We start from the raw sequence: 21,893 nt of genomic DNA on the forward strand, positions 1-21,893 counted from the left end.
TTCCCTCGACCCAATGGTGGTGGATTATCAAAAATCAATTGTCGAACTTCACCACCAGCGAGAACTGTTTTCAATTTACTCAACGCCACACTGAACTTCTGGCAAATCTGTCAGTAAATGCCTACTTTGCTTCGTGGTACCATTATTATTATCGTACAGTGTTGCATCAATTATATGGCAAAAATATAAATGGTCCTCAAAAGTACGCTCGTAATAAAGTTCAAAGATGTGAAATAGGTTTTACGAACATTCACAACTGAAATTAACACAATTGGTTTGATAACTTCAACTTTATTGGCAAAAGAGCTTGGTGGTTCTATTCTTATTACGCGCAGTGTAACTTCCTTATCCATGGGGCTGGAATGGGAAATCCAAGCAGGACAATTTTGAATCAGACTTTTTTTTTTGAATTCCTCTTACTATGCAACATTGCAATGCATGCGGCTCGGCGAACCGCAATCTAACGATTGACATGCGTTCACTGTGCCTCATCCCTTGCCACAAAGGAACCGGATGCCATACTTTCCATCGTAACATTCAATATTATGTCTACGTGCGTGAAACCACCCAGACAAGCCCACGGTTGTACACAGTTGGTCGTAGTTCATCCGCATCACTGCAAAACCACAAAAACCGGCCGCCTAATGGCACATAAATCAATCGTTTCTGCATCGTGCACCACAAAGCGGGCACCCGCGCCCTTAACGGATCAAAGTCAGACTAATCGACCGGCAGGGACCCAGGGATCTCCCTCCGATTTACCCCAGCATCGTTGTGGTTGTTTTGTTTATTTTATTACTATACAAAAAAAAACCTCCCACCCAGTGTCCCCCGCCACGCAGTTCTGTCCTTAGCAACACGCTGCAATCAGGCTGGTGAAGACAACCCCAGAAACGTTCTGTGGGAAAAGGGGGGGGTGCTTTTAATGTTTTCGCGTGGGGCGGCCAATCAAACACGGTGCTTCCGCTTGATCAATAGCGGTGCCGAAGCAATGCGACCCCGGTTCGGGTCTATCATTTGTTTACGGACTCATGGTTAAAACCCACTTTAACCCTTGGGTAAAAGGGTTTTTTAAAAGCCTCCTTGAAGTGGCCCTTAACAAAAAGGTGGCATTAAAATTTGATTTCATTTTCTTCACGGTTCCATCCCCCGCACACAGTTGCAACCAAATCGATTAACGATATGTTAATTACGGGTTATTTCATTAGCGCGGTTCATTCGTTGGTGTGGTGGTTCGAACCGCGCACACCGTTAGGTAGGTACCCCGAATCCAGCCCGAAAGGAAAACGGCCGGCTGGCATCGATATGGAAGGATATGCGTTCGTTCGAAGCCGCGTAAACAAACGTGCAAACGGGTGCCACGAAAGCCGTCTTCGTGTCCCGATGGCAACCGGCATGGGTTCGGTCTGGGCAAGTCCTTTACCCAGACCTCAGTTCAGTTGACAACTGGCTATCGATGGAGAGCGAGAAAGGTCCAAATGCAGTCCGGGATTTTTGTGATGACGGTGTGATGAACTTATGTTAGGAAGTGTAAATGTTAGAAGCGTGCAGTACACAATAGTCTTCTGGAATAAGTGCAATACGTAGCGTGATTATAGGTGTGATAAATAAGCTTATCGTACTGAACACCAAGGATTATATTTCGGCAACATGATCGACGACGATGAAGACGACTACGAAGGATACTGTGAGTAGGTTGTAACGGATGATGGAACGTGATCACGGAATGGAAATCATGAAAAATCAGTTCCATCCTACTCAATGGTGTTGATAACACGATGAGAATCAATGTGTCATTATTATTACTATCGCTTCAAGTATTTTGGAGTACCAGCAACAATATACTTAAGCAGTAATTGTAAAATTGTTAAAATAATTTTTTTTTGTTAAGACTATCGTTTGAACAACGCCCGTTTCTTGGTTACAAAGCTACAAGGGAAACTAGTCGTGCGATGTTTTCTGATACGAATGGCCTCTGTGTGCCAACATCAAGGCTGCTCTAGCCGGGTTCCAATTCTTTTACTTCCCCCAGTTAGTTTGTTAATACTGTATTGGAGAAAACAAGTGCAGTTGTGGCATCACTACAAACGGTATATAAGCGTCATATGTTTTCACCTCCAGCAATGTTTGATGCTATTTTTTACTATTCTTCCACACTTCAAGAGGCGTTACGAAAATGGGTTGATGTTACTACTCGATTGAGTAGTAAAGCACACTTTGTTTGTACAACCGCTCTGCTTGCCCTTTTGTCAACCAACTGTCCCATGATTTACGTGTTTATCAAATCGTTTTCTCCTTGTCGTGTTCCTTTAAACGCCTTGGTGGTATCATTGGTTTCTGTATGAACTTTTATATGCGTAAACCAACACCATTTCAGCTGGCTGTTTTATCATCCACTATCATCGTTTCATTTGTCGAAATCGTCCAAAAATGTATACCATTAGTTAATTTTCAAGTGAATTTAACCTTCCTCTGCTGCTAATCGTTCCAAATGTTCAGTTTTGCAAAACGATCTGAAATGAAATACAGTAATCATGATAAAAATTGCTCTGAGTTTGTTCCTTAAACGATTTTATAGGGTGACCCACATAAAATTGCATCACGGTTGAAACGCTGTTTAAAACTACCAATTGGGTATTACTTCATGAAATTTTGAGTAGAAGTAGTTTAAAGTGTGATTGTTTACAATGTTTTATGACGGAGGGCGATTTGTTGAAATTTGGCAAATGTGGCGTTAGCTTCAAACCAACGTCGCGAAAACATTTTGTACAAACACGTGGAAAATCGCCACAGCTGTCAAGGACAAATTTGACGTCCGGAGGAATTAATATTCCCGAAGCCTACTAAGTTTGCCAAGAAATATTTGATTTGTGAAGCGATCTGCTCATGTGGTAAAACATAGAAGCTGGCGTTCGTTATTTTATTACTAGCGAGGCTGTAAATGGGAAGATTTACCTCAAGGAGTGTCTACAGATGCGTTTATGTCCTGTGAAGAGACCACACGAGGATTTCACCTTCAGGTCTGATATAGTTTCGTGCCACTATTCAATTCTGTTTCTAGAGTGTTCTCACCTTCGGATCCAAAGACATGAAACCCTCACCGGAACTGGTGAAACAGACACTACAGAAGCAGCCCAAAAAGAGCTAATCTTAAGGAGACATGAAGAAAAAATGAGTTACATGAAAAGTACAGAAGAAACAGCAACCAGATGTTGTACAGATGTTGCCAGGGTCATATTTAATAAATTTTAGTTTTATTTCTTAAAAGGGTCAGTTAATTAGATAATTTTCCACATCGTTTCAACCGTGATGCAATTTACTTTGGAATACCCTTTATAAACTAATTTTGCATGTTAAGCGAAGTTTTCCAAACTGAATATAACTGTTGTAGATGCGCTTGTTTTGTCAAGCACAAATCTGGCCATGACGGGACGGCTCGGTGGCATAATCGTAACTGAGCCGGTCTTCCTACGAACGGACCGGATCAAAATCCCATTCGGATCAATCCACCGTAGCAAGGACTTGACTATCCGGCACTACGTGGTTCATGAAAAATAAGTTGATATGGCCCGGTCAGGCCCAGTGCTAACGAAAAGAATATATGGCCATGTTTTGGACGTACGTTCAAAAATCTTTTCGATATGGTACGAACGCTCACTCTATAATTAACGATCATTCAAATAACAATTGAAAAACGAATCCTTCAATTGAAAAATGAGACTAACAAGAAATTACTCAGGTCATTGCCAATCAGTATTATATATTTTCAGCTTATAACACTCATTTTACACAGCAAAGTGAATGTTGAAGGATACCCCGTTAACCTCTTCCTCTGCATATTTCTGCTTTTAGTTCTTCGACCTGCTAACGAGTACAACATCAAAGAAAAAATCATTCAAGCGAACCAGGAATCGTTTGCTATTCCGACACCGCCGTCGCCACGTCAGCATGTGAGCGGCGAACGACGGGTAACCTTCCGGGAGCAGCTTGTCGACTACGAGCCGGATGATTACAGCAGTGAAGATGATGGATACACGGGTGGTGGTGGCGGTGGTGGTGGTGGAGGCGGTGGTGGACCAGGTCAAAAGAAAACTGCCCTCATCGAAACGGTAGCCGATGTGCACCGGGATGGCAGCGAGGCGGATGGAACGAATGCTGACACGATCATCGAGGAGCTGCATCTAGACGACCGAGGCACGACACCGGAACAGGACCAGGAGGACGAGGAGATAGTGGTGGAAGAGGAACAGCTGGCAGGTGACTACGATGAGGACGCCGATGGTACGGACGATCGCATGGAGAAACATAAGACTGGTGTAGAGGGCGAATCGGTGGTGTCGGACGAGGAGGATGAAGTGGAAGAGGAAACGGTTCACGAGGAGCAGGTAGAGGAGGAAGAGGAGGAGGAACCAACCGATGGATCGAGCATGGACACGGAGATACACAATCCGGGGAGCAGTGAAGATATTAGCAGCAGCCCGCTGAAGACATACCGCAGCGAGGCAGACTCCCGATCCGGATCCGGAGATTCCCAGGCCGAAGAGACGAACCCCACAGAAGAGGACGGGAACGAGGACAACGAGGTGCACTATGAGGACGACAACGATGACGATGAACCGTACTACCGTGGTCGGACGGGTTCGACGTGCGGGAACGGTGCGGAGCATGACTCATCCTCCGACGGTGAACGTCCGCTGGAAGAGCATCGCGCGAAACGATCGTCAACCTGCCGCCGGAAGTGCTGCCGGCATAAGAAATCGTCCGGCGAAAAGCTACCGTACTACAACGGTTTCCGTTCCGAGTATGGGCTGTCACGGGAGGAGCTGGAGGAGAAGAAGCGCCGGCTCGAAGCCCGACGGCAACGCGTCCGGGAGCGACAGCAGCGCCGTACCGCGGAACAGCGACAGAAGGCACAATCGAACGAGGAAGCGTTTGCGACCTGGCTGCACGGCAAGCTGCGGAACTCGATCAACAAGCATCAGAACATGTACGACGTGAAGCAGAGCGGGACGACCGGTCGACAGCAGCAGCAGCAACAACAGCAGCAGAACCCAAAGTACCGCCGTCGGAATGGTATTCACACGATGCAGCAAATTTCCTACGGTTAGCAAAGATTTTAAGTCGTATATGGAAGCGAAGTTTTCAATAAAATTGCAAATTCTTTACTTTTGTCTTAATCGGCAATGTAACTGAAGGAATTCATTGAAAAGGTCCCAGCTTGAGTTAGGTTATGCGTTGGGTGAATCTTATTCCGATTCATGAATCTTTGAACTGAATTTGAATCTCTATTTTAAAGATTCATGAATCATGCTTCACGTATGAGTTTGTCCGTCATATACGTCCCCTCTAACACCGATCCATGATCCGCCGCTGCTCAGATGATTAATGAATCTTTTAAGAGTCGATTTCTGATTTGAACAGCTCCTCACTAAAGAATTGTATGAATGACTCTTCTCAATGAATTCATTAAGGACAACACTACTTAGGTGCACTGCTTAAGATGACCTAAAAGGGGGGAGGGGTCACCCTTCGGGTTGTGTCGTCCGGTGTCATTCTAATGACATGATCAGCAGTCAGAATTAAAAATCGAAGATCGTTTCAATATACAGGATTACAATTTTCATGATTTGCAAAGGGTTTAATTCATCCGATTAACCTTCCGGACATTTTCCTAAGGTTTCAAGCATAACCTTTACCGTAGTGCACTTTATCTTAACACCTCCCATGTGCACAAATGCACATGCAGCGAAACCGTAACGTAAAGTCGGTGCAGTAGTTTCGGCTTTTGTAGCATTTACGCTGCCAACTGCTAAGCCGTACCCAATGGTCATAAAACACGCGATACTTCCGTCATGCTCACGACGATTCTGCTGAAAATATCGAGTCTTTGGTCGTTTTATATTTTTTTTCTTTCATCGCAAATAATTAATTCACCTCTCCCCATGGTGAGCAGTGCTGGCCATGGCTGTGGTCAATTGGCGTGCACACATTATAACTGCTGCTAAACCCAGAGGAGGATTGGACTGCACGCAACCGTGTTTGCTGCCTCACAGCTTGAAGTACTTTCGTGGCGTAAGCATATCGTGTTGTTGTAAGGTAAGGAAAGAGCGACTATTACTAAAATTTGATATTCGCTACCATTCGCTCGCTGATAAATCGAATCAACTGCAGCAATTTTCCGCATTGCTGATCGTGTACCCTTCTTCCGTTAAAGCTTAACCTTGGGCGGATGATTAGACGTGCTGCTGCAGGAGCCGAAAGCATGTGTTTAAGTTATTCCATAAAAAGGGTCCCAGCCTAAGCTACTCGTGGTAGATGACAACGGGTCGCCTTATGGTGCGACCTGCCATCTGAAGTCAATTTTCTAACAATAGTCGGTTCACGACCGAGCACGTGTTATCCACCCTCTTTTTATGGAATTTATTTTTTCCGTGATAAATCCCTATGGTTGCGGCCCTAGTGCTTCAACAGTATAGACCAAAACGTTTCCCTTCCAACTACCTCCCTATTTAAAACTATTATGACTTCCAATCTCATTGTATTTTATCTTTCTTTTTGACTGATCTCGTCATTGTAGCGGCTTCCTTCATGATCCTTCTACGCATCCGGAACAGGCATCCGTCTAAGGATCTTCCTCTCGAACGCGTCTTGAAGGGGTTCATCAATTTTGGATCAAAGCAATGTTTCAGAACTCGCTATAAAAAGACCAATTGCTGATCCTTGTGCCAGGGGGGATGAAATTATGGACGACTTCAAACGTGCCATCGCCCTCCCGTCCTGTTGAAGGTCGAGATTTGAAAGCAAGCAAGCAGTTCTAAAGCCTGTGTGGAGAAAATGGGATGGAACCATGATCTAGTTGAGCTGTTAGACACGCCACGCACCCGGACAATGATGAAATGGCCTCGAAGTATATTGATTGTTAGCTACTAAACAAAAGAAGTGGGTAAATAAAATGAACTCTAACGACTTTTCTTTCATTTTACCACCGCTGGTGCATTAAACTTCATTCAAAGTTCGCTTCTTTACTATAGAGCACTATTTGTACTCTAACGGGGTATTTTTCATCTGCCTCTTTTTGTTTATTTCTTTTTTTAATATATTTCCGTATATTTTCCCCCTTTTTTGTCAGCAATTTGCAATTGTAGCGCGCCTGTTTTCTGTTCACAACAGTCCATTCAACTCCACTCTGTGTATCGGCGGTGTTGGCGGTCGTCCGAAGTAAGCACTAAGGACACGTTCGTAAACCATCCTTCCCGTTGGAACTCTCTTCTGTGCACTTCTTGGGCATGCTTTGTACTTATTTTCGTTTTGCTGTAACTTGCTCTGTGTTTCTTTTCTATTCGGAATGCACCACTGTTGGTCAGACACTCATTCCTCTGCAGGCTGGTTAATGCGACATTACATTTCAGGGTTCAATTGTAATGGCCATTCAAAATTAAATTTTTCTTACATATTTTCCTTCGTTTTAGTTGCCAGGCTCTTTAAACTAATTTCTCCCTTTCATTGTTTCTTTTAACCTTTTTGAACTATCCGTCCCTATCCACTGTGTATTGTGGATTGCAATAAAATAAAATGATTTATCCCAAATTATTACGAAACTGGGCTAATATTTTAAATTCAGATATTTAATTATGGCCATGGTTTAAATGTCGGTCAATCCAGGAGTAGTGTCTTGATCAAGAGACATGATTAAGCAACCGCCACAAAACATAGAACAAAACGAAAGAAGTATCGCACGCACAAGAAGCCCACACGAAGCCCCTCCAGGCTCGGATGGATTGACAACGTATGTATGAATTTTCACCCTATATCACTGTAGGTGCGGTCGCTACTTTTTTTTTACAAATCATGTAACACCGAACAACTAAGACTTGGAGGTTTCGCTTGTTTCGAATCCAAGTTGATTCTTCTTGCACGAGATTATGACAAGTAGCTTTTCTCTAGCTTATATTTTCCCGTTTAGTTTGTTTTTGTTTTGTATTCGGCTGGCATTAGTTTCTTTATTTATCTTCTACTTTTGCTCTTTCAATCTATCCCACGCTTTCTTTCTCTACCTGCTTTTATTTAATTTTGTTTTAGGGTATGAATTTGCGTATTTGCTCGCCTGCCTGGCCTCCTTCCGTCGCTCTATCTGGCTTTTTTTGTCTCCCTGTTTCCGCAAAACTTGCAAATCCTGTCCATAATTACATGTATTTTTTTATATATAATGTTATTCACATATATGTTGTGTTTTGTTTTCGATACACCGCGTTTATGTTAATTACTCTTTTACCGCAACATACACACCCTTGGCTGACGGGCCGCTCGAAGCACTACGCCGCGTCAAGACAGTAGAAAGTACTTCTATGGTTTGCCACTAAGTTTGCAACTTTACTGGCTGCAACTTGTGAGTATCGACGACAGGACGTACGGTGTCATGCAACAGCACTACTTCTTACTTAGCCTGATTTAGCACAAGGGGCGTGGGTTTCCAGTGTGTGTGTGTGTGTGTGTTGAAATTAGCAACATGTTTGTTTTCTTTGCAATCTGCTTTCCTGAACGGATGGTTCCTGGCGGATCGTTTGCGATTATTAAATTTCCTGTTTGCACTTTATCCGCACGGCCCCCGGTTTTCCATACTTAATTCCACCCATCTCTACCCCAATATATCCATAACCGTGAGGCTGCTGTCTTCTGTTTATCCTTTTTGTTTACACTGATTCTACAACCATTAGCAAATGTTGGTCTGTCTAGTTTCTTAACGATAACTTGTTTCCAAGGGTCGAATTCGTTTACCGAACTGTTTAATCCTGTCCTGAAAAGCGTAATCCCACTCCACGCCCGTCCTAGTCCTGTCCTACTAGCCCCTCATTGGTGCTGCGTACTCATCTGCCTTCTTATACGTTTGAATGTTTTAAAACAACTTTTTCGCTTGCATTGCTCCTACCTTTTCGTGGAATCAATCGAATATTACATTTCAAACCGGACTTTGATTTGTTTCGAACGACACACCTTTCTTATGCACTGTTATATTGATTCTTCTTTAACTCGGATTTGTACAGACAACAAGCCATTCAAGCCCGGCAATGGAGGACGCAGGGTGATTCGCTTAACTTTCCAGTTAGGGTCTGATTGAGATCTCAGCTTTAGCGCATTTAAAAATAAAGCGTCATTCATACGGTGGTTTTCATAGTCGCTTTTTAATATTTTGATAACATAAGCATGAAAAACGCGGATAATGCCGGTAACAAAATAAGCCATTTCCACATGGGGGCAATAGTATGCCCGGGTCAACCGTTGATCCACTGCGAATGCAAACCAAATGCGTTTATACGCTGAGTTGACACACTTCTACACAAACAAGCGGCCTAAATGTAAGAGCACCAAACTTCTATATGAAAACGCACTGGCTGCCTATTATCTGTACAAACCCTATCACTAGAAAAAAATCAATGCTTTTGTCTCTTAGCTGGTCTCCTGCTTATAAGGTTATGAATATTCTCTTCTGCCGCGTTAGTTTTGTGTCATTATATTCTATGGTTGCTTTGTCTTGTTTTGTGGCCGTACTGCTTGTGATAGGTTTCTTTGCTTTGTATTGACGTCTGCTCCGTCCGTCCAAAACGGTGACCATTTTCGAACCTCCCCACTTCCTCTCTCTCTGTTTTTCTTCGCACAAGTGGGGCTACATTTTTTCTACTTCATTTAATATGTCAGGTTTCAAGAATGTTACCAGTGTCAAAGTGTTTTGTTTGGCTTGCGGTTATTTCCGAAACCCTTTTCGTGACCCAGATATATCTTGTTTATTTGTTGTTCGTTACGTTACGCTGTATGCTTATCTCTACAGGAAGTTCTATTAAGTTTGCGAAAACCATACATATAGTCACACATACACACGCACACGTACACGCCGTTGCATTTCGCAGTTCAAACGATTTTATCTCCACATCCCTCGTTTATAGCTTCACCGTTCTGAGGGGAACGCCGTTCGATGCTTATTTTCGTCGTTTAGATGTGGGGTTACTTTAGGAGTTTAAATTCCTACTGCTTCTCTGCATATGTTTAAGTGTGTGTAACACACACACGCATCCACATACATACACTCACACTCAATACTGTGACTCTATATATCCGCGAGATTGTACAGATTTACCCATCAGGAAAATGTTTGCTTTAAATTCATCACACCTGCCAAAATGTCGCTCGGAATGGGAAGCGATCTCTCCATCATCATCGGCATCATATCATGCAGAAAGGTACATTATTTTTAAAATAACACCCCACCATTCTTTCGTAGTTGTTTCGCTTCGGACCACGTGAAGCAATGAGTTTCATTGCTCTACAACTTCCTCTTATACCCGACGGCAGGTGTACACGGTGCTGTTTTACTAAATGAACGTCTGGTTTGTTTAGGGTATGCATGTTTCCTCAGCTTCTATGCTTTATATTTCCTTTCCTCTACCTCTTCGATTTCGACTTTCCGGGTTTTTAAATATAATTAATCCAAAACTTAGTTGATATCGTTTTTTTCTTCCCGTAACTATCTCGTCTTCGCATGCCATTACGCTTTGCTGCTCCTCTATTTGTAAACTGTTACACTTTTGACTGGTGGTTTCACACTTCCAAGCGCTGGATAGAATTTAACCTAAAACCGAGCTGAATAGTTACGTACATAAGCGGTTTTACATACAAACCCGATACGGTATTTTAAAAAACTCAACGTTTATATGCAAAATCATTCAAATCACATTTTCTACACCCCCTGCTGCCATTCTGCACCGTTGTCCTACTCTCTTGTGCCTCTATAATATTCTATTCGTTTCCTACGGTTTTGGTACCTTTGCTTCGGTTTGACTTCCAAATACATACGTCCCTGCGATTCAAAATCATTATGCAAGATTACGGTTCTACATTTTGCTTTAACATTCTGTTGCCGTTATGCAACTATTACTCAATGCAATGCTTACAAGCGGGCGGCATTATGTTCTTATCCTATCGTAAACACAGATCATATTCAAGCGCTCAAATCTCGATCGATCGATACTGTATTACACGATACGATTTCGACCGTCGTCCTGAAGGATCGCTTGCGAAAGGAACAGATTGATGTTCCACATTGAATATATTCATCTCACATAAATCGTTTGATTTCTGTTTGTAAACAAACATCCTGGGACAATGTGCAAAGAAGTACTAAGCACGTACCGTTAGTAGTAGTAATAGTAGTAGTAGTAGAAGTAGTAATATGATCAACTACATCTTTCTTCAACTACATTCAGAGCAAGTAAATATGCTTGAAATGAATGCAAAAAAAACTATGCTGACTATAATTTATATAAGAATGAAAAATGATAATCTTAGAAAATTTAAAGTAAAAACAAGGAAAAGCAAAAAAAAACATAATTATGATATGATGCGCCGCAATCAATCTTTCAGACTTTACAAATTTAAAGAAATTCTATTCCAAATCAAAAATCATTCACACGTGACGTTGTGTCACAGGAGTAGTGATAATCTATCGCCTGGATGCACCACAACGTACACACACACACCACCACATCATCCGTTAAGTTTAACCCAGCAGCGCAGAAAAGCGTGGTGTAAATATTTTGGTTTCAATTTTACACCAGCAGACACACCAACGTGACCACTCAGAGAGAGATATTGGAATTGATCATATTGCGAAAAAGAACATGCGGATTTTATACTTAAATCGACTTAGATCCAAATCATAAAAATCGATTTGTCGGAAACCTGATATAGTCGAAAGTGGATGGTGCCACTGTTGCTTTTGTTTATCTCTTTTACACACCCATTTCATCGGGCGGATGGACGGGATCAAATTATCCACCCCCACGTGACTTTGTTTTGGTTGTCTCGTTACCACATTTGTTGTTGCATCCCCTTTATGAAGGGCAGAATTCACGCAAACAGAGGGTGCTTTGGATGGTCTTATTGCAACCTTCTGATTTTGGTCCTCTTTATGGTTTACTCTACTTATGGGTGGTGCTGTGCCAGGTGTAGTACTCTACACCCTTTTATGCTACCTCTTGCCAAGCTATTTTACAATTAATGTAGGACCACTTTTTCCGCTATGGTGCAACATATCAAACTGTTGTTCATTGATACCTTCCTCTTCTGATTAGCTTGTTTGTTTTGTTTGCTTACTTTCGTTTGTTTGCTTGTTTTTATTTTTCTCCTCAAATACTTTGATCCCGTTTAGTAACGGTTTCCATTACGTTTCTGTTTGTCCCGATTCGTCTACGATTGTTAACTGACGAAACTGAAAGGTTTGTGCATTATTTATAATGCAAATTATACGATAATACGTGCACACACAGATACGTGTCTCCAAACTTGAAAGCAAACCTTATTGCCAATGGTTCTACATGAGAGACGGCAATTAATGGAAATCTTCGATTTTAACATTTTGCTCTATGTTTTTAACGATTTTTTCAGAGCAGCAATTAGAAGGGTAATCGGGACCTGCCATGAAGAATCTACTTCGGCGGTTTAAAAGCATCGTTAAGGTTTGTGTTGCAGCATGCTGGTAAATGTTGCGTTGCTCTATAGCAATGTACGGCCTTCTCAATCATGTTCTTCTCTGCCTATCACTAGGTGTAGGGCAATCTCATTCTCATTTCGACCAACCGTGTAATCACACTTTTTGTTAGCTCATTTCATCATAATCATATGCAAAACGGAACGATGCCTCCTGTTTTCGTGGTCAACATAAAGCAAACACCTTATGTTTGCGGTCGTTACTACTGCAAGGCTGTCTATGAGCGTGTCTTTCAATCGCACTTTTTATGTTGAATTCGTTTCATACATAAGCCCGGCAGGCTAAACCAACAATTAGCTGTTGCTTGCGTTCTATCGTACGCAAGCAAACATCCATCCATTCGCACAACACATTCTTTATCAACAGACATTGATTTAACATCCTTGTAATGCATACTTTTGACTTCCTTTATCTCTAATGCTTGAACCGCCATGCTATTGATGTCCATGTAGTGATAGAGACTACACTTTAACCAGGTGATGATGGTCAAAACTATCATGCTGATGCTACCCTCTTTGTATGTAGGATCTTAGTAACGTGCTTCTGCTGCTGCTGTTGATTTCCTGCACACACATATACGTATATCATTAATTGGTGCAGAATAGATCGATCTGTCGTTTCAAGCTGCACTGCGCAGTTTTTTTTTCTATACGAGTACGTTGCATGTAGTACCTTTTAATTATTTTTCACATACTCCTACTACATACTTTCATCCTTTGTATATGTGTTTTTTAATCCAGAACATGGATTTTAATGTAGGAGTTTTTAGCGTGTACAAGTAGCACAATACGCTTTTTTTCTCCCGCCGGTGGTGCCTATTCGCGGGGCATGCATCATTTATACTGCACATGAAGCTGTTTCCGACTGTGTGCAACCTTCTGCCATTTCTTCGCTGCTTTTAACTCACTTTTTTCATTCTACTGGTTTTTTAGGACAACATTTTTATCTGTTTCTCCTCTCCGTTGAATCGTTTTGTTTATGGATCTAGTCAGCTTTCTAAAAGTAACAGAGTATCCGTGGTGATCCCATTTCCGTGACATTATTTACCTATAAAGAGAGGTAGGTATTAATGCACACGCACATAATGGAAGTTACATTCGGGGATAAAACCTTCCGTATGGAAGGTTAGGAAGTGTTTGAGATAAAATCAAATAAAAATTGTTTCTCATACCTGCCGCCACTTCTATGACCGCTGGTTGCTGCTGATCCTGGCTAGTAGGTGCCGTCGAGGTTAGTTGATTCGACTGTTGTTGTCCACTGCCAGTAGAGTTGCTGCCAGTTGCATTTTGTTGTTGTCCGCCCGATCGGTTATGCGACATACCATTGCCACCGTTCAACTGATTGTTACGATTTCCACTGCGACCTCTATAGTTGTTACCACCACGATAGTTGTTTCCTCCGCGATGGTAATTGATGCCACGGTGGAAGTATCCACCTCGTCGGTTGTATCTATTAAATATTAAAAGCACACATTAGAAAATGTATTCATTTCAACGCATTCAGAAGACCTGGGAAAAATAGAAGAAAATTTAAATTAAGTGACACTCACCCGCCACGCCTTGTCGATCCTACGCCGAATGTTTCCGTGTTCAACTTGCGCTCCTGGCGCCAATCCGTACGCTGTTGCTTTCCCTTCGCGCGTTCCACTGCCTCACACGAAATGTTGTCGAAGAAAGACTTTGCTTTGTCGTAGCATATAACATCTTCCTCCTCCTGCTCATGCTCGCCAGCACCTGTTTCGTTGCCTGAATCGTCCTTCTTGTCCAGTGTTTCGGTAGTGATCTGCATCCAATCCAATTCGTTCACAATTTTACGTACAATAGATAATTCGGGCAAACGGTAGATAGTTTATGACGGTAGATGTAAAAAGAAACACAACAGTTTTGTTATTTATGGCTTCACACGCCGCTTTGCGCACTAACTTGCCACATATCAAATATGCTTTTGCCGCTTGGTATGCTTATATCTGATATGCGTGCTGAAAGGCGCACGACTATTTTTTTACTAGGAAGGATTGATGAAGAGAAAGAAGAAGGTAGACAGCAAAATTTTGATCTTTTGTAAATTTTGTGCCGAGATCCATTAATGGTGCAAGAAATCATACGATTTTCTCTTGTTTACGCAGCAAGAAAACAAGAAAATCAATGATCAATAATGATGAAATGTGTGCTAATCATGGGCCGAATAAATCCGAAAACAAACGTTATATGTCACACCGTCCTCTTTCATGTTTGTATCATTACCGTTTTTATAGAATATAAAAAAGATACAAAATCATGATTCATAAACAACATTAAAATATAAAATTGTTACACGCCTTTAAATATGTGTTAAATAACAAACAATGTGCAGAGCAAAAAAGCAACATTAGTAATGATATTATATTAATGTAATTATGCGTGTCGACAAGAAATAAACAATACGATAGCAAATACTTGATTTGTACTGAAACAAAAACGTGAACATAAGTACTGCAAGCTTTGGAATTATTGCGATAGCATTTTGTTTTTTGCTAGATGTACACATTCTAGCAACATTGATATTAACAAAAACAGAAAAAAAATAAACAAGGGCAGTTTGCTATTTTCCGTGTTGAGTGGATTTGAATCAGATTAATGAGTCTGAATGGTTCTTTGAACTGAATAAATTACTCAAAATTTATATTTTGAAGATTCATAACCCTTCAAACATTCATGAAGATTCTTCAGAATCTGCAGACTCTTAAAAATCATTAATCATTAAAGATTTTTTTTCTTTACTTTATGTTTTTCATCTTTGAGGATTCATGAATATTTTAAAATTCAATTCATAATTTGTATGATTTTTCATTGAAGTTATATACAAATAATAAACGATTAATTGGACACACCAATAATATTCTGTTTTCCAAAACTAAAAAAAAACTTAATACTTATATGCTGCATGGTTCCATTTTGTGACAATTTTCATGTACAGAATAATGTAATAGTACTAGACGGTTATGCACTTTTAGAAATAAGATTAAATTAACTTTTGAGCTCAACCCACACATTAGCTGCTGGTGGACGCTTCTTTATACAACATTCGCCCAGTGCTCTTTAGATCAGCGTGATCCTAGGTATCACAAAACTCATCATAAAAACGAATGTTTCCAGTCACACATTGGGAAACTATTCAAAAAGAGCAAATGACACCAAAAATGAAAAAAAACAACACCTTCAGCAATCTTCATTCATTTTAAGGAATCTGGGATTACAGCGGTTTACATTATTCCTGCACCTGCTGTTCGTTGCTGAATAGCGAATCTCACAGGAACGGTGGGGACAACAAGGAGCGACAGAAGGATATTGGGGTAAGAAATAAAGACAATAACAAATAAAAAAAATAAAATACCTGCTCTGGTTTCAACTCTTCGCCCACCTTAAGTTTAGAAAGTTGCGATCGAAGCTCTTCGAATTTGCTATTGGCCTGTTCGAAGTCGTAGTCATTTTCGAACTTTAGCAAATTCTTTGCACGCTGTCCACCACCGGTACCACCGGTACCACCCTACAAAATGCAGATATACAGTTTCAATAGACGTTAATACTCTCGGAACTATCGTGTTCATCATTTTGCGTACCTGTTGCTGCTGCGGTTGACCAATGTTTCCACGCGGACGACGCACAATGTTATTACCACTTCCGTTGTTTTGATGCTGATGGTTCCGATTGTTCCATCCGCTTCTATTTTGGCCCCCCTGTTGCTGTTGTTGTTGCTGGTGTTGTGGTTGTTGTCTTGGCTAAAATGTTTGTTTCGCATTTATTAGGTTACATATATGACGAGTGCAAGAATCGTAACACGCCAAAAATTACCCATACCTTGTAATTTTCTTTCATCTGATTGTCGTTGCCGTGCTGTTGTTGCTGCTGCTGCTGCTGCTGCTGCTGTTGCTTGCCAGAATCGCGTCGCTCTCGCATATTGTTGTTCTGATGATTTCCTCGGTGTTGGTTGGGTTTGTTGCGCTGATTATTGTTGCCACCGTCACGGTTGTTCTGCTGCATCATCTGCTGCTGCTGCTGGGATTGTGGCTGTCCATGTTGCTGTTGTTGCTGCTGGTTCGTCTGCACAGCAATGTCTACCGTTGGACTCTTACGCGACAACATGTTGCTCGGTGTTCCCGAACGCGATCCGCTGCCTGATTTTTCGGGACGAGTTAATCGACATCAGTTAAATATTTTCAAATCAATCACATGCCATTTTCGACAATACTATCAAAGCACCATGTATGATAGTTTTTTTTTCTTTTGAAAACAAACAAAATTAAAAGAAAACCCTTAGCCGTAGAATTTATAAATATTACACATAATAAATTAATTGTTTTTAATCTCAAATGAATGCAGTGCAAATTTATATATGCAAAGGAATATGAAAAATGTAGGAACGAGTTTTCCTCACACAACACAACTAAGCTAAGGAAGGAATTAGTAACATGTGCACAAGATGAAGCTATGAACGTAACAAGCACGATTAACTAAAGATACAATAAATAAGCTGAATTAATTTATATGAAATAGCAATCAGTGAAGAAGGCGCAAACATCTCCGGCATGGTTTTTAATGAGAAAACAGCGTCAACAGCAACATCGGCGACAGCAGACATTTTAAGCCAAGTAAAACTATCCTTTTTTAAAATGTTTGCATTATTATCAAATCTGGCATCGTTTAACTATCAAACACGTCTGGAAAATGTTATCTTACTTCCGGAATAAATATTTCATTTGGAAAAAAGCTCAAATCAGCTAATTTCTAAGCACCTGAACTAGCAAAAGCATTAATGGATATGATAATAAATTAAACTTCAAGAAAACTTTTAAAGAAGGAAGATGAATCAAATGAAAGAAGAAATAACAATAGCATTGATTGTAGCGAGAAGCTGTAGAATAAATCGACAAACGAAACTGACAAACGACAAAAATCAAAGGTCGTATAAATGTACCAAATTCATATAAGACTGTTGTATTGCAGATCCCGCAATCCAGACAATTTAACCAAGCACAACGTAAAGAAGCATGAAATGTTTCTGTTTGTACATATACATACACACCAAGCAAGAAATTGAAAACATCAGTGTGTACGAAAAGGAAGGAGTAACGCATTATCGTATAAACAAAGCGTTATCGCTAGACTTGATAACAAATGCATTCTCGTTTAAAGGTTTGCAGAGTATTCGTACATCAAAATATTGCGCAAGTATTGTGTTTTTTGCAAACATGGACCGTTAATGCTAAATGTTCTCTGCATATGCTTTTAATTTGTAAAGCGTATCACTAAAAGATAGAAGGTTCTATGAGCTAAAGTTTTTATATCCTTTACTTGCTTTACATTAACAAAAAAAATCATGCAGCAGAAAAGGCAATAAGGCAATGAATGGGAAATAAAAAAACACATGGAATGCGAAAACCAACACAAGAACGGAAGCAGAATAACTTAAGCAAATACGATCAAATGTAGTATCGTTTTTCCATATGTAACAAAGGTGCTGTCAAATTTTGACATTGTTCACGTTTCATTGATTCTTCATATGATTCTCTTGATTGAGAGAAGGCATTAAATTTTTGTTTGATTACACAAAACATGGTGCTCGATCGCTCATTTTCATCCCACCTTGCTGCTGCCGTTGATGCGTGTGCTGTTTTGGATTTCGTTCCGCAGCAACACCGCTAAAGACAGTAGAGCGGACACCGGAAGGCCCACGTTCATCAGCAACAAGAAGATCATTCTCATTGGAGGAGGGAGGAGGCGATGATGCGGATAGCATACCGCCGATCGATCCAGAGGAAACGATTGTGGGAAGAAAGGCCGATGGCGGCTGTTGTTGCTGTATCGCACGAGCGTTCGTAGTATTAGTTAGTAACCCAGAAGAAAGATCTGCCTTTGACTTGGAGGATCCTGCTTTCGTGAACATTTCCAATGACTGTTGCTGTTCAACCTGTTGCTGCTGCTGTTGCTGTTGATTCCTGCCATTACCATCGGTTACGCCATCTTCACCACCTCCACGAACAAATGAACCACCACCAATAAGCTTATTTCTGTTTCACAATTAAATAAATCGATAGCATACCTCCGAGATTGTTCATTCCACCGAACGCGTTATAGGGTTGGCCGCCACCACCACCGGCACCACCCATCTGCGGTGCATGACCGGGTGGTGGTGGTCCACCCATCGGACCACCGGTTACGGGAGGGCCTCCACCCATCGGACCGCCTGGTGGTCCACCGGTCGGTGGTCCACCCATCTGCGGAATCATAAAACCCGGCTGCGACTGGTAGCTCGGTTGACCCAGCTTATTCGGCATCGGCATCTGCGGTCCCTGCTGGGGCGGTAGATGCATCTGCATAATGGCCGGATCGTTCGGGACCGGGTTGTTGTTGATCACCCGAATATCCTTGATATCCGACCCGCGGAAGAGGATATAGTCGTAGCATTGGTTCTGCGGTGCAATCGGGAACTGTGTTTCCCGATCCTCAGTACCATACGACTTGACTGTTGTGGATCCATGGAGCGCGCCCACGAAGAAAGCAATGAAACATGCGGAAAAAAAGAATATTAGTACATGACGCCATTTAGTGCATTTTTTAGATATTTTACTTAAATACTCAAGTAGTGGAAGTATGTAATCAAAGGCCCAGGACGTTCTTTAAGAACAATAAAATATTACAGTTGATTTTGCTGTTTGATTCAAATTTTCTTGCTATACATTACATCCTACAGTTGATCAAAATGGAGCTACACATTTTAACACATGACATTCAATATGAACGTGAAGCCTCCATTGCAATTTACAATCGGAAGACATTTTGTTTTCCTTTGACCATCTTACAATTGGCCGAAAGAGTATCCTAGTTAAAGGATCATGATCTTTGAGCTAAATATATCACATTGAAGTATATCAAACAATAAGATATTTGAAATTTCGTTCGTTTCATAACAGCAGCATCTCTGTGGGTGACGGGTTATACATCATCAGATCGGTCTTATGCGATATTTTCGCACGAACACTTACCTCGTGCAAGGGCGATCGTGCATCGCTCCGGATCAACGGTGAACAGCAGTCCCTCATAGCGGATATCGGCTTTCGATATCAGCGAGATGCAGGAACCAATTTCCGGCATAGGGCAACTCATCGTGAGGCTTTGTTTAGCTCACTTTTCTACCGGTGCGTCTTTTCTTTTTTGCCTGTTAGCGGTCAAAGACCGCGTCTGCGGCGAGACGATGAAACGTTCCACCACACCGCGCACCTTTTTCACACACCGAACACTTTCGCCCGTTAGAAGTAAGGTACTAACGGTGATACACTGTATCTTGTATGCACTATTGTTTGAAACTCACGGCTGGTTGGGCTTACCACTGATATTTTATCCAGTACCGCGCAATGTGTGCTGCGCGCTTAGAGAAAAGCTGTGAAAAGAGGCGAAGAAAATAAAGACCAATAAGCTAGGTGAATTTTGCCTGGTGTGAATTGCGTACCACCCCCACAAAACGGGGTTTAACTACGTAAAATGACTTTCTCGCAAAGAGGTTAAGAAGATTCACGCGCTTAACTGACGGCGCGCGGCGCGTGCCCCATAGTTGTTGCGTGTGAAGAACATACGTGATCAGGAAATTGCCATGGAAACTAAAGCTAAATCGTCTTGTTTCTTAAACACCCTTTCCATGAGATTTCTTAAAATTTATAGCGATGTTTTTCACATTTCATCCTGTGAGTGATATTGCCGTTTTTTTCGGGTAGTAGCTTCCACTTCCGGTCACTGAAACAATGGCGACTGAGAATATTAAATGCAGTATGGCTGCTGCAAAGGATCAAACGCCGATGGATGGTTTCCGCAATGAGCAAATAGTCTTGTAATTAGCTTAGCTACTAAATCTTGTTTAGAAAACTCAAACGAACTTTTTTACTACACTAACACCTGGCTCGGATCTTCAAACACGCGGCCTTAATAACTACTTCAACTTCACGGACCTCTGACGACGACTGAAATGAAAGGATATTCCCCGATCGAGAATGCGTTTCACACGCATGCAGGCTGAAGGATGAAAAGATGCCAGCTTGGATTAGGAGGAAGGTGGCAGTCGCTACGATACTTTACGGCGACACATCCGATGGTGATGGTGGTGGTGGCAATGATGGTGATGATGCTGATGACGAGAGTAATTCAAAGATGGACGACACACGAAACGGGAAACAGACACACATATATGAAAATTAACGAGCTACGTCTCTTTCTAGCTCACACGCACAAGCGAATAAGCGAGTGAGCTGTAATGAGAGCGAAAAGCCGAGTAAGTGTATGCGTATGCGTTGCAAACACACAACCTTTTTCTCACTGACAGCTGGGAAGGCTTGAACGGATCAGCACTAGCGTAATGAGCGAGAGCGAAAGAGATGCGAAAGGGCAAGTACAAGAAAAACTAAACTAAGAAGAAAAGAAAGAATACCGCGACCGCGATTCCTGCGTGCACGAGTGTCGACTTTCAACAGCAGCAGCTGGCATTATTTCTAAAGTAGCCTCAAAATGACCGAAATTACGCTGCCCAGCACCATCGTGGCATCTACCGGACGCCCTCTAGAAATGCTGATTCCATTTTCGCCTGTTCGAAGCAGAGACGCAGCAAATAGGGAAACTACACTAACACTATCACGAAACACCGGAGATGCGAAGAAGAAACGCAACTCTTTCGAGCAACCTTTCGGATACGATAGGTCTTACAATGTTAGCAAAAATGGATTCACACTACACGAGCAGCCTGCCTGAAAAGTACGCATTCCAACTCAAATGTAAATGCTTTCCACGGCACACATCATCCACACACAAAGCGACACATACATGACCGCACAAACACAAAGCGAAAGCACCACTCTCCCCGGCGAAGGTGTGAGGTGGACGAACAAAACGCTTGAAACGGGTGAAGAAAACGGAACGACACCGTCGCCGCTAACCTTCTCTAGCGGTGGTTCTGCCGATCCGGCTGAAGGTAACCAACCTTCGCAAGTAGAAGCGCAAAAACAACACTCCACCGTGCGCCACAATGATGAAATTTCGGCTTAGTTCACAACTCACCACCGCTGTACACTGTACACGCACGCCGTAGGCCCGCTATGCGAAGCGCGAATTTCCTCGCGACACGCCGAAAAGACCGAAGAAAGGAACGCGCTGTTCTATTCCGCACACTCACTCCTCTGACGTTGTGAAAAAAACGACAGCGCTTCAATGCAAGAACACTGCCGAAGGGTGAGTTCGGGGTGGCGAGCATAAACGAATACGGTGCTCAAGATACCGGCCAGCAGTGGCCAACGCGATGACGACGAGCGTACAGTCTGTTTAGGCTCGCCAGTCGA

The 21,893-nt window shown here is 41.9% G+C and overlaps 2 protein-coding genes across 5 annotated transcripts; one reads left to right on the plus strand and one right to left on the minus strand.

The window, feature by feature from the left end:
- Positions 1–1,650: 1,650 nt before the first annotated feature.
- LOC128304476 (caldesmon) lies at positions 1,651–5,108 on the plus strand. The gene is made up of 2 exons (XM_053041670.1): positions 1,651–1,687; positions 3,853–5,108. Exons 1-2 carry the CDS (start codon positions 1,651–1,653, stop codon positions 5,106–5,108), a joined length of 1,293 nt encoding a protein of 430 aa, XP_052897630.1.
- Positions 5,109–10,435: 5,327 nt separating this feature from the next.
- Positions 10,436–21,726, minus strand: LOC128305173 (protein LSM14 homolog B). Of its 4 annotated transcripts, none has more exons than XM_053042503.1 (9): positions 21,616–21,726; positions 19,560–19,954; positions 18,617–19,039; positions 16,375–16,691; positions 16,137–16,295; positions 15,911–16,063; positions 14,088–14,320; positions 13,710–13,987; positions 10,436–13,585 (listed from the first exon to the last, which is right to left on the minus strand). In XM_053042503.1, exons 2-9 carry the CDS (start codon positions 19,678–19,680, stop codon positions 13,578–13,580), a joined length of 1,692 nt encoding a protein of 563 aa, XP_052898463.1. In that variant the 5' UTR covers positions 19,681–19,954; positions 21,616–21,726; the 3' UTR covers positions 10,436–13,577. The 4 variants fall into 4 exon arrangements, with proteins under 4 accessions (XP_052898463.1, XP_052898464.1, XP_052898465.1 ...); XM_053042504.1 differs by lacking the exon at positions 21,616–21,726 and adding an exon at positions 20,517–20,641; XM_053042505.1 differs by lacking the exon at positions 21,616–21,726 and adding an exon at positions 20,445–20,562 and having other exon boundaries at positions 15,938–16,063.
- Between the last annotated feature and the right edge of the window lie 167 nt (positions 21,727–21,893).

This window comes from Anopheles moucheti, chromosome 3 (genome assembly GCF_943734755.1).
Source record: "Anopheles moucheti chromosome 3, idAnoMoucSN_F20_07, whole genome shotgun sequence".
NCBI lineage: Eukaryota > Metazoa > Arthropoda > Insecta > Diptera > Culicidae > Anopheles > Anopheles moucheti.

What these genes read in the sequence shown, in the direction of transcription:
- LOC128304476 (XM_053041670.1), top strand. Translation starts at nt 1,651, where the DNA reads ATGATCGACGACGATGAAGACGACTACGAAGGATACT. An exon ending in AGACGACTACGAAGGATACT is followed by an intron (nt 1,688 to 3,852) that starts GTGAGTAGGTTG and finishes TTCTGCTTTTAG; the next exon opens with TTCTTCGACCTGCTAACGAG.
- LOC128305173 (XM_053042503.1), bottom strand. Translation starts at nt 19,680, where the DNA reads ATGAGTTGCCCTATGCCGGAAATTGGTTCCTGCATCTCGCTGATATCG. An exon ending in CACGATCGCCCTTGCACGAG is followed by an intron (nt 19,040 to 19,559) that starts GTAAGTGTTCGT and finishes GATCCACAACAG; the next exon opens with TCAAGTCGTATGGTACTGAG. An exon ending in AAGAGTTGAAACCAGAGCAG is followed by an intron (nt 14,321 to 15,910) that starts GTATTTTATTTT and finishes GATTGGATGCAG; the next exon opens with ATCACTACCGAAACACTGGA.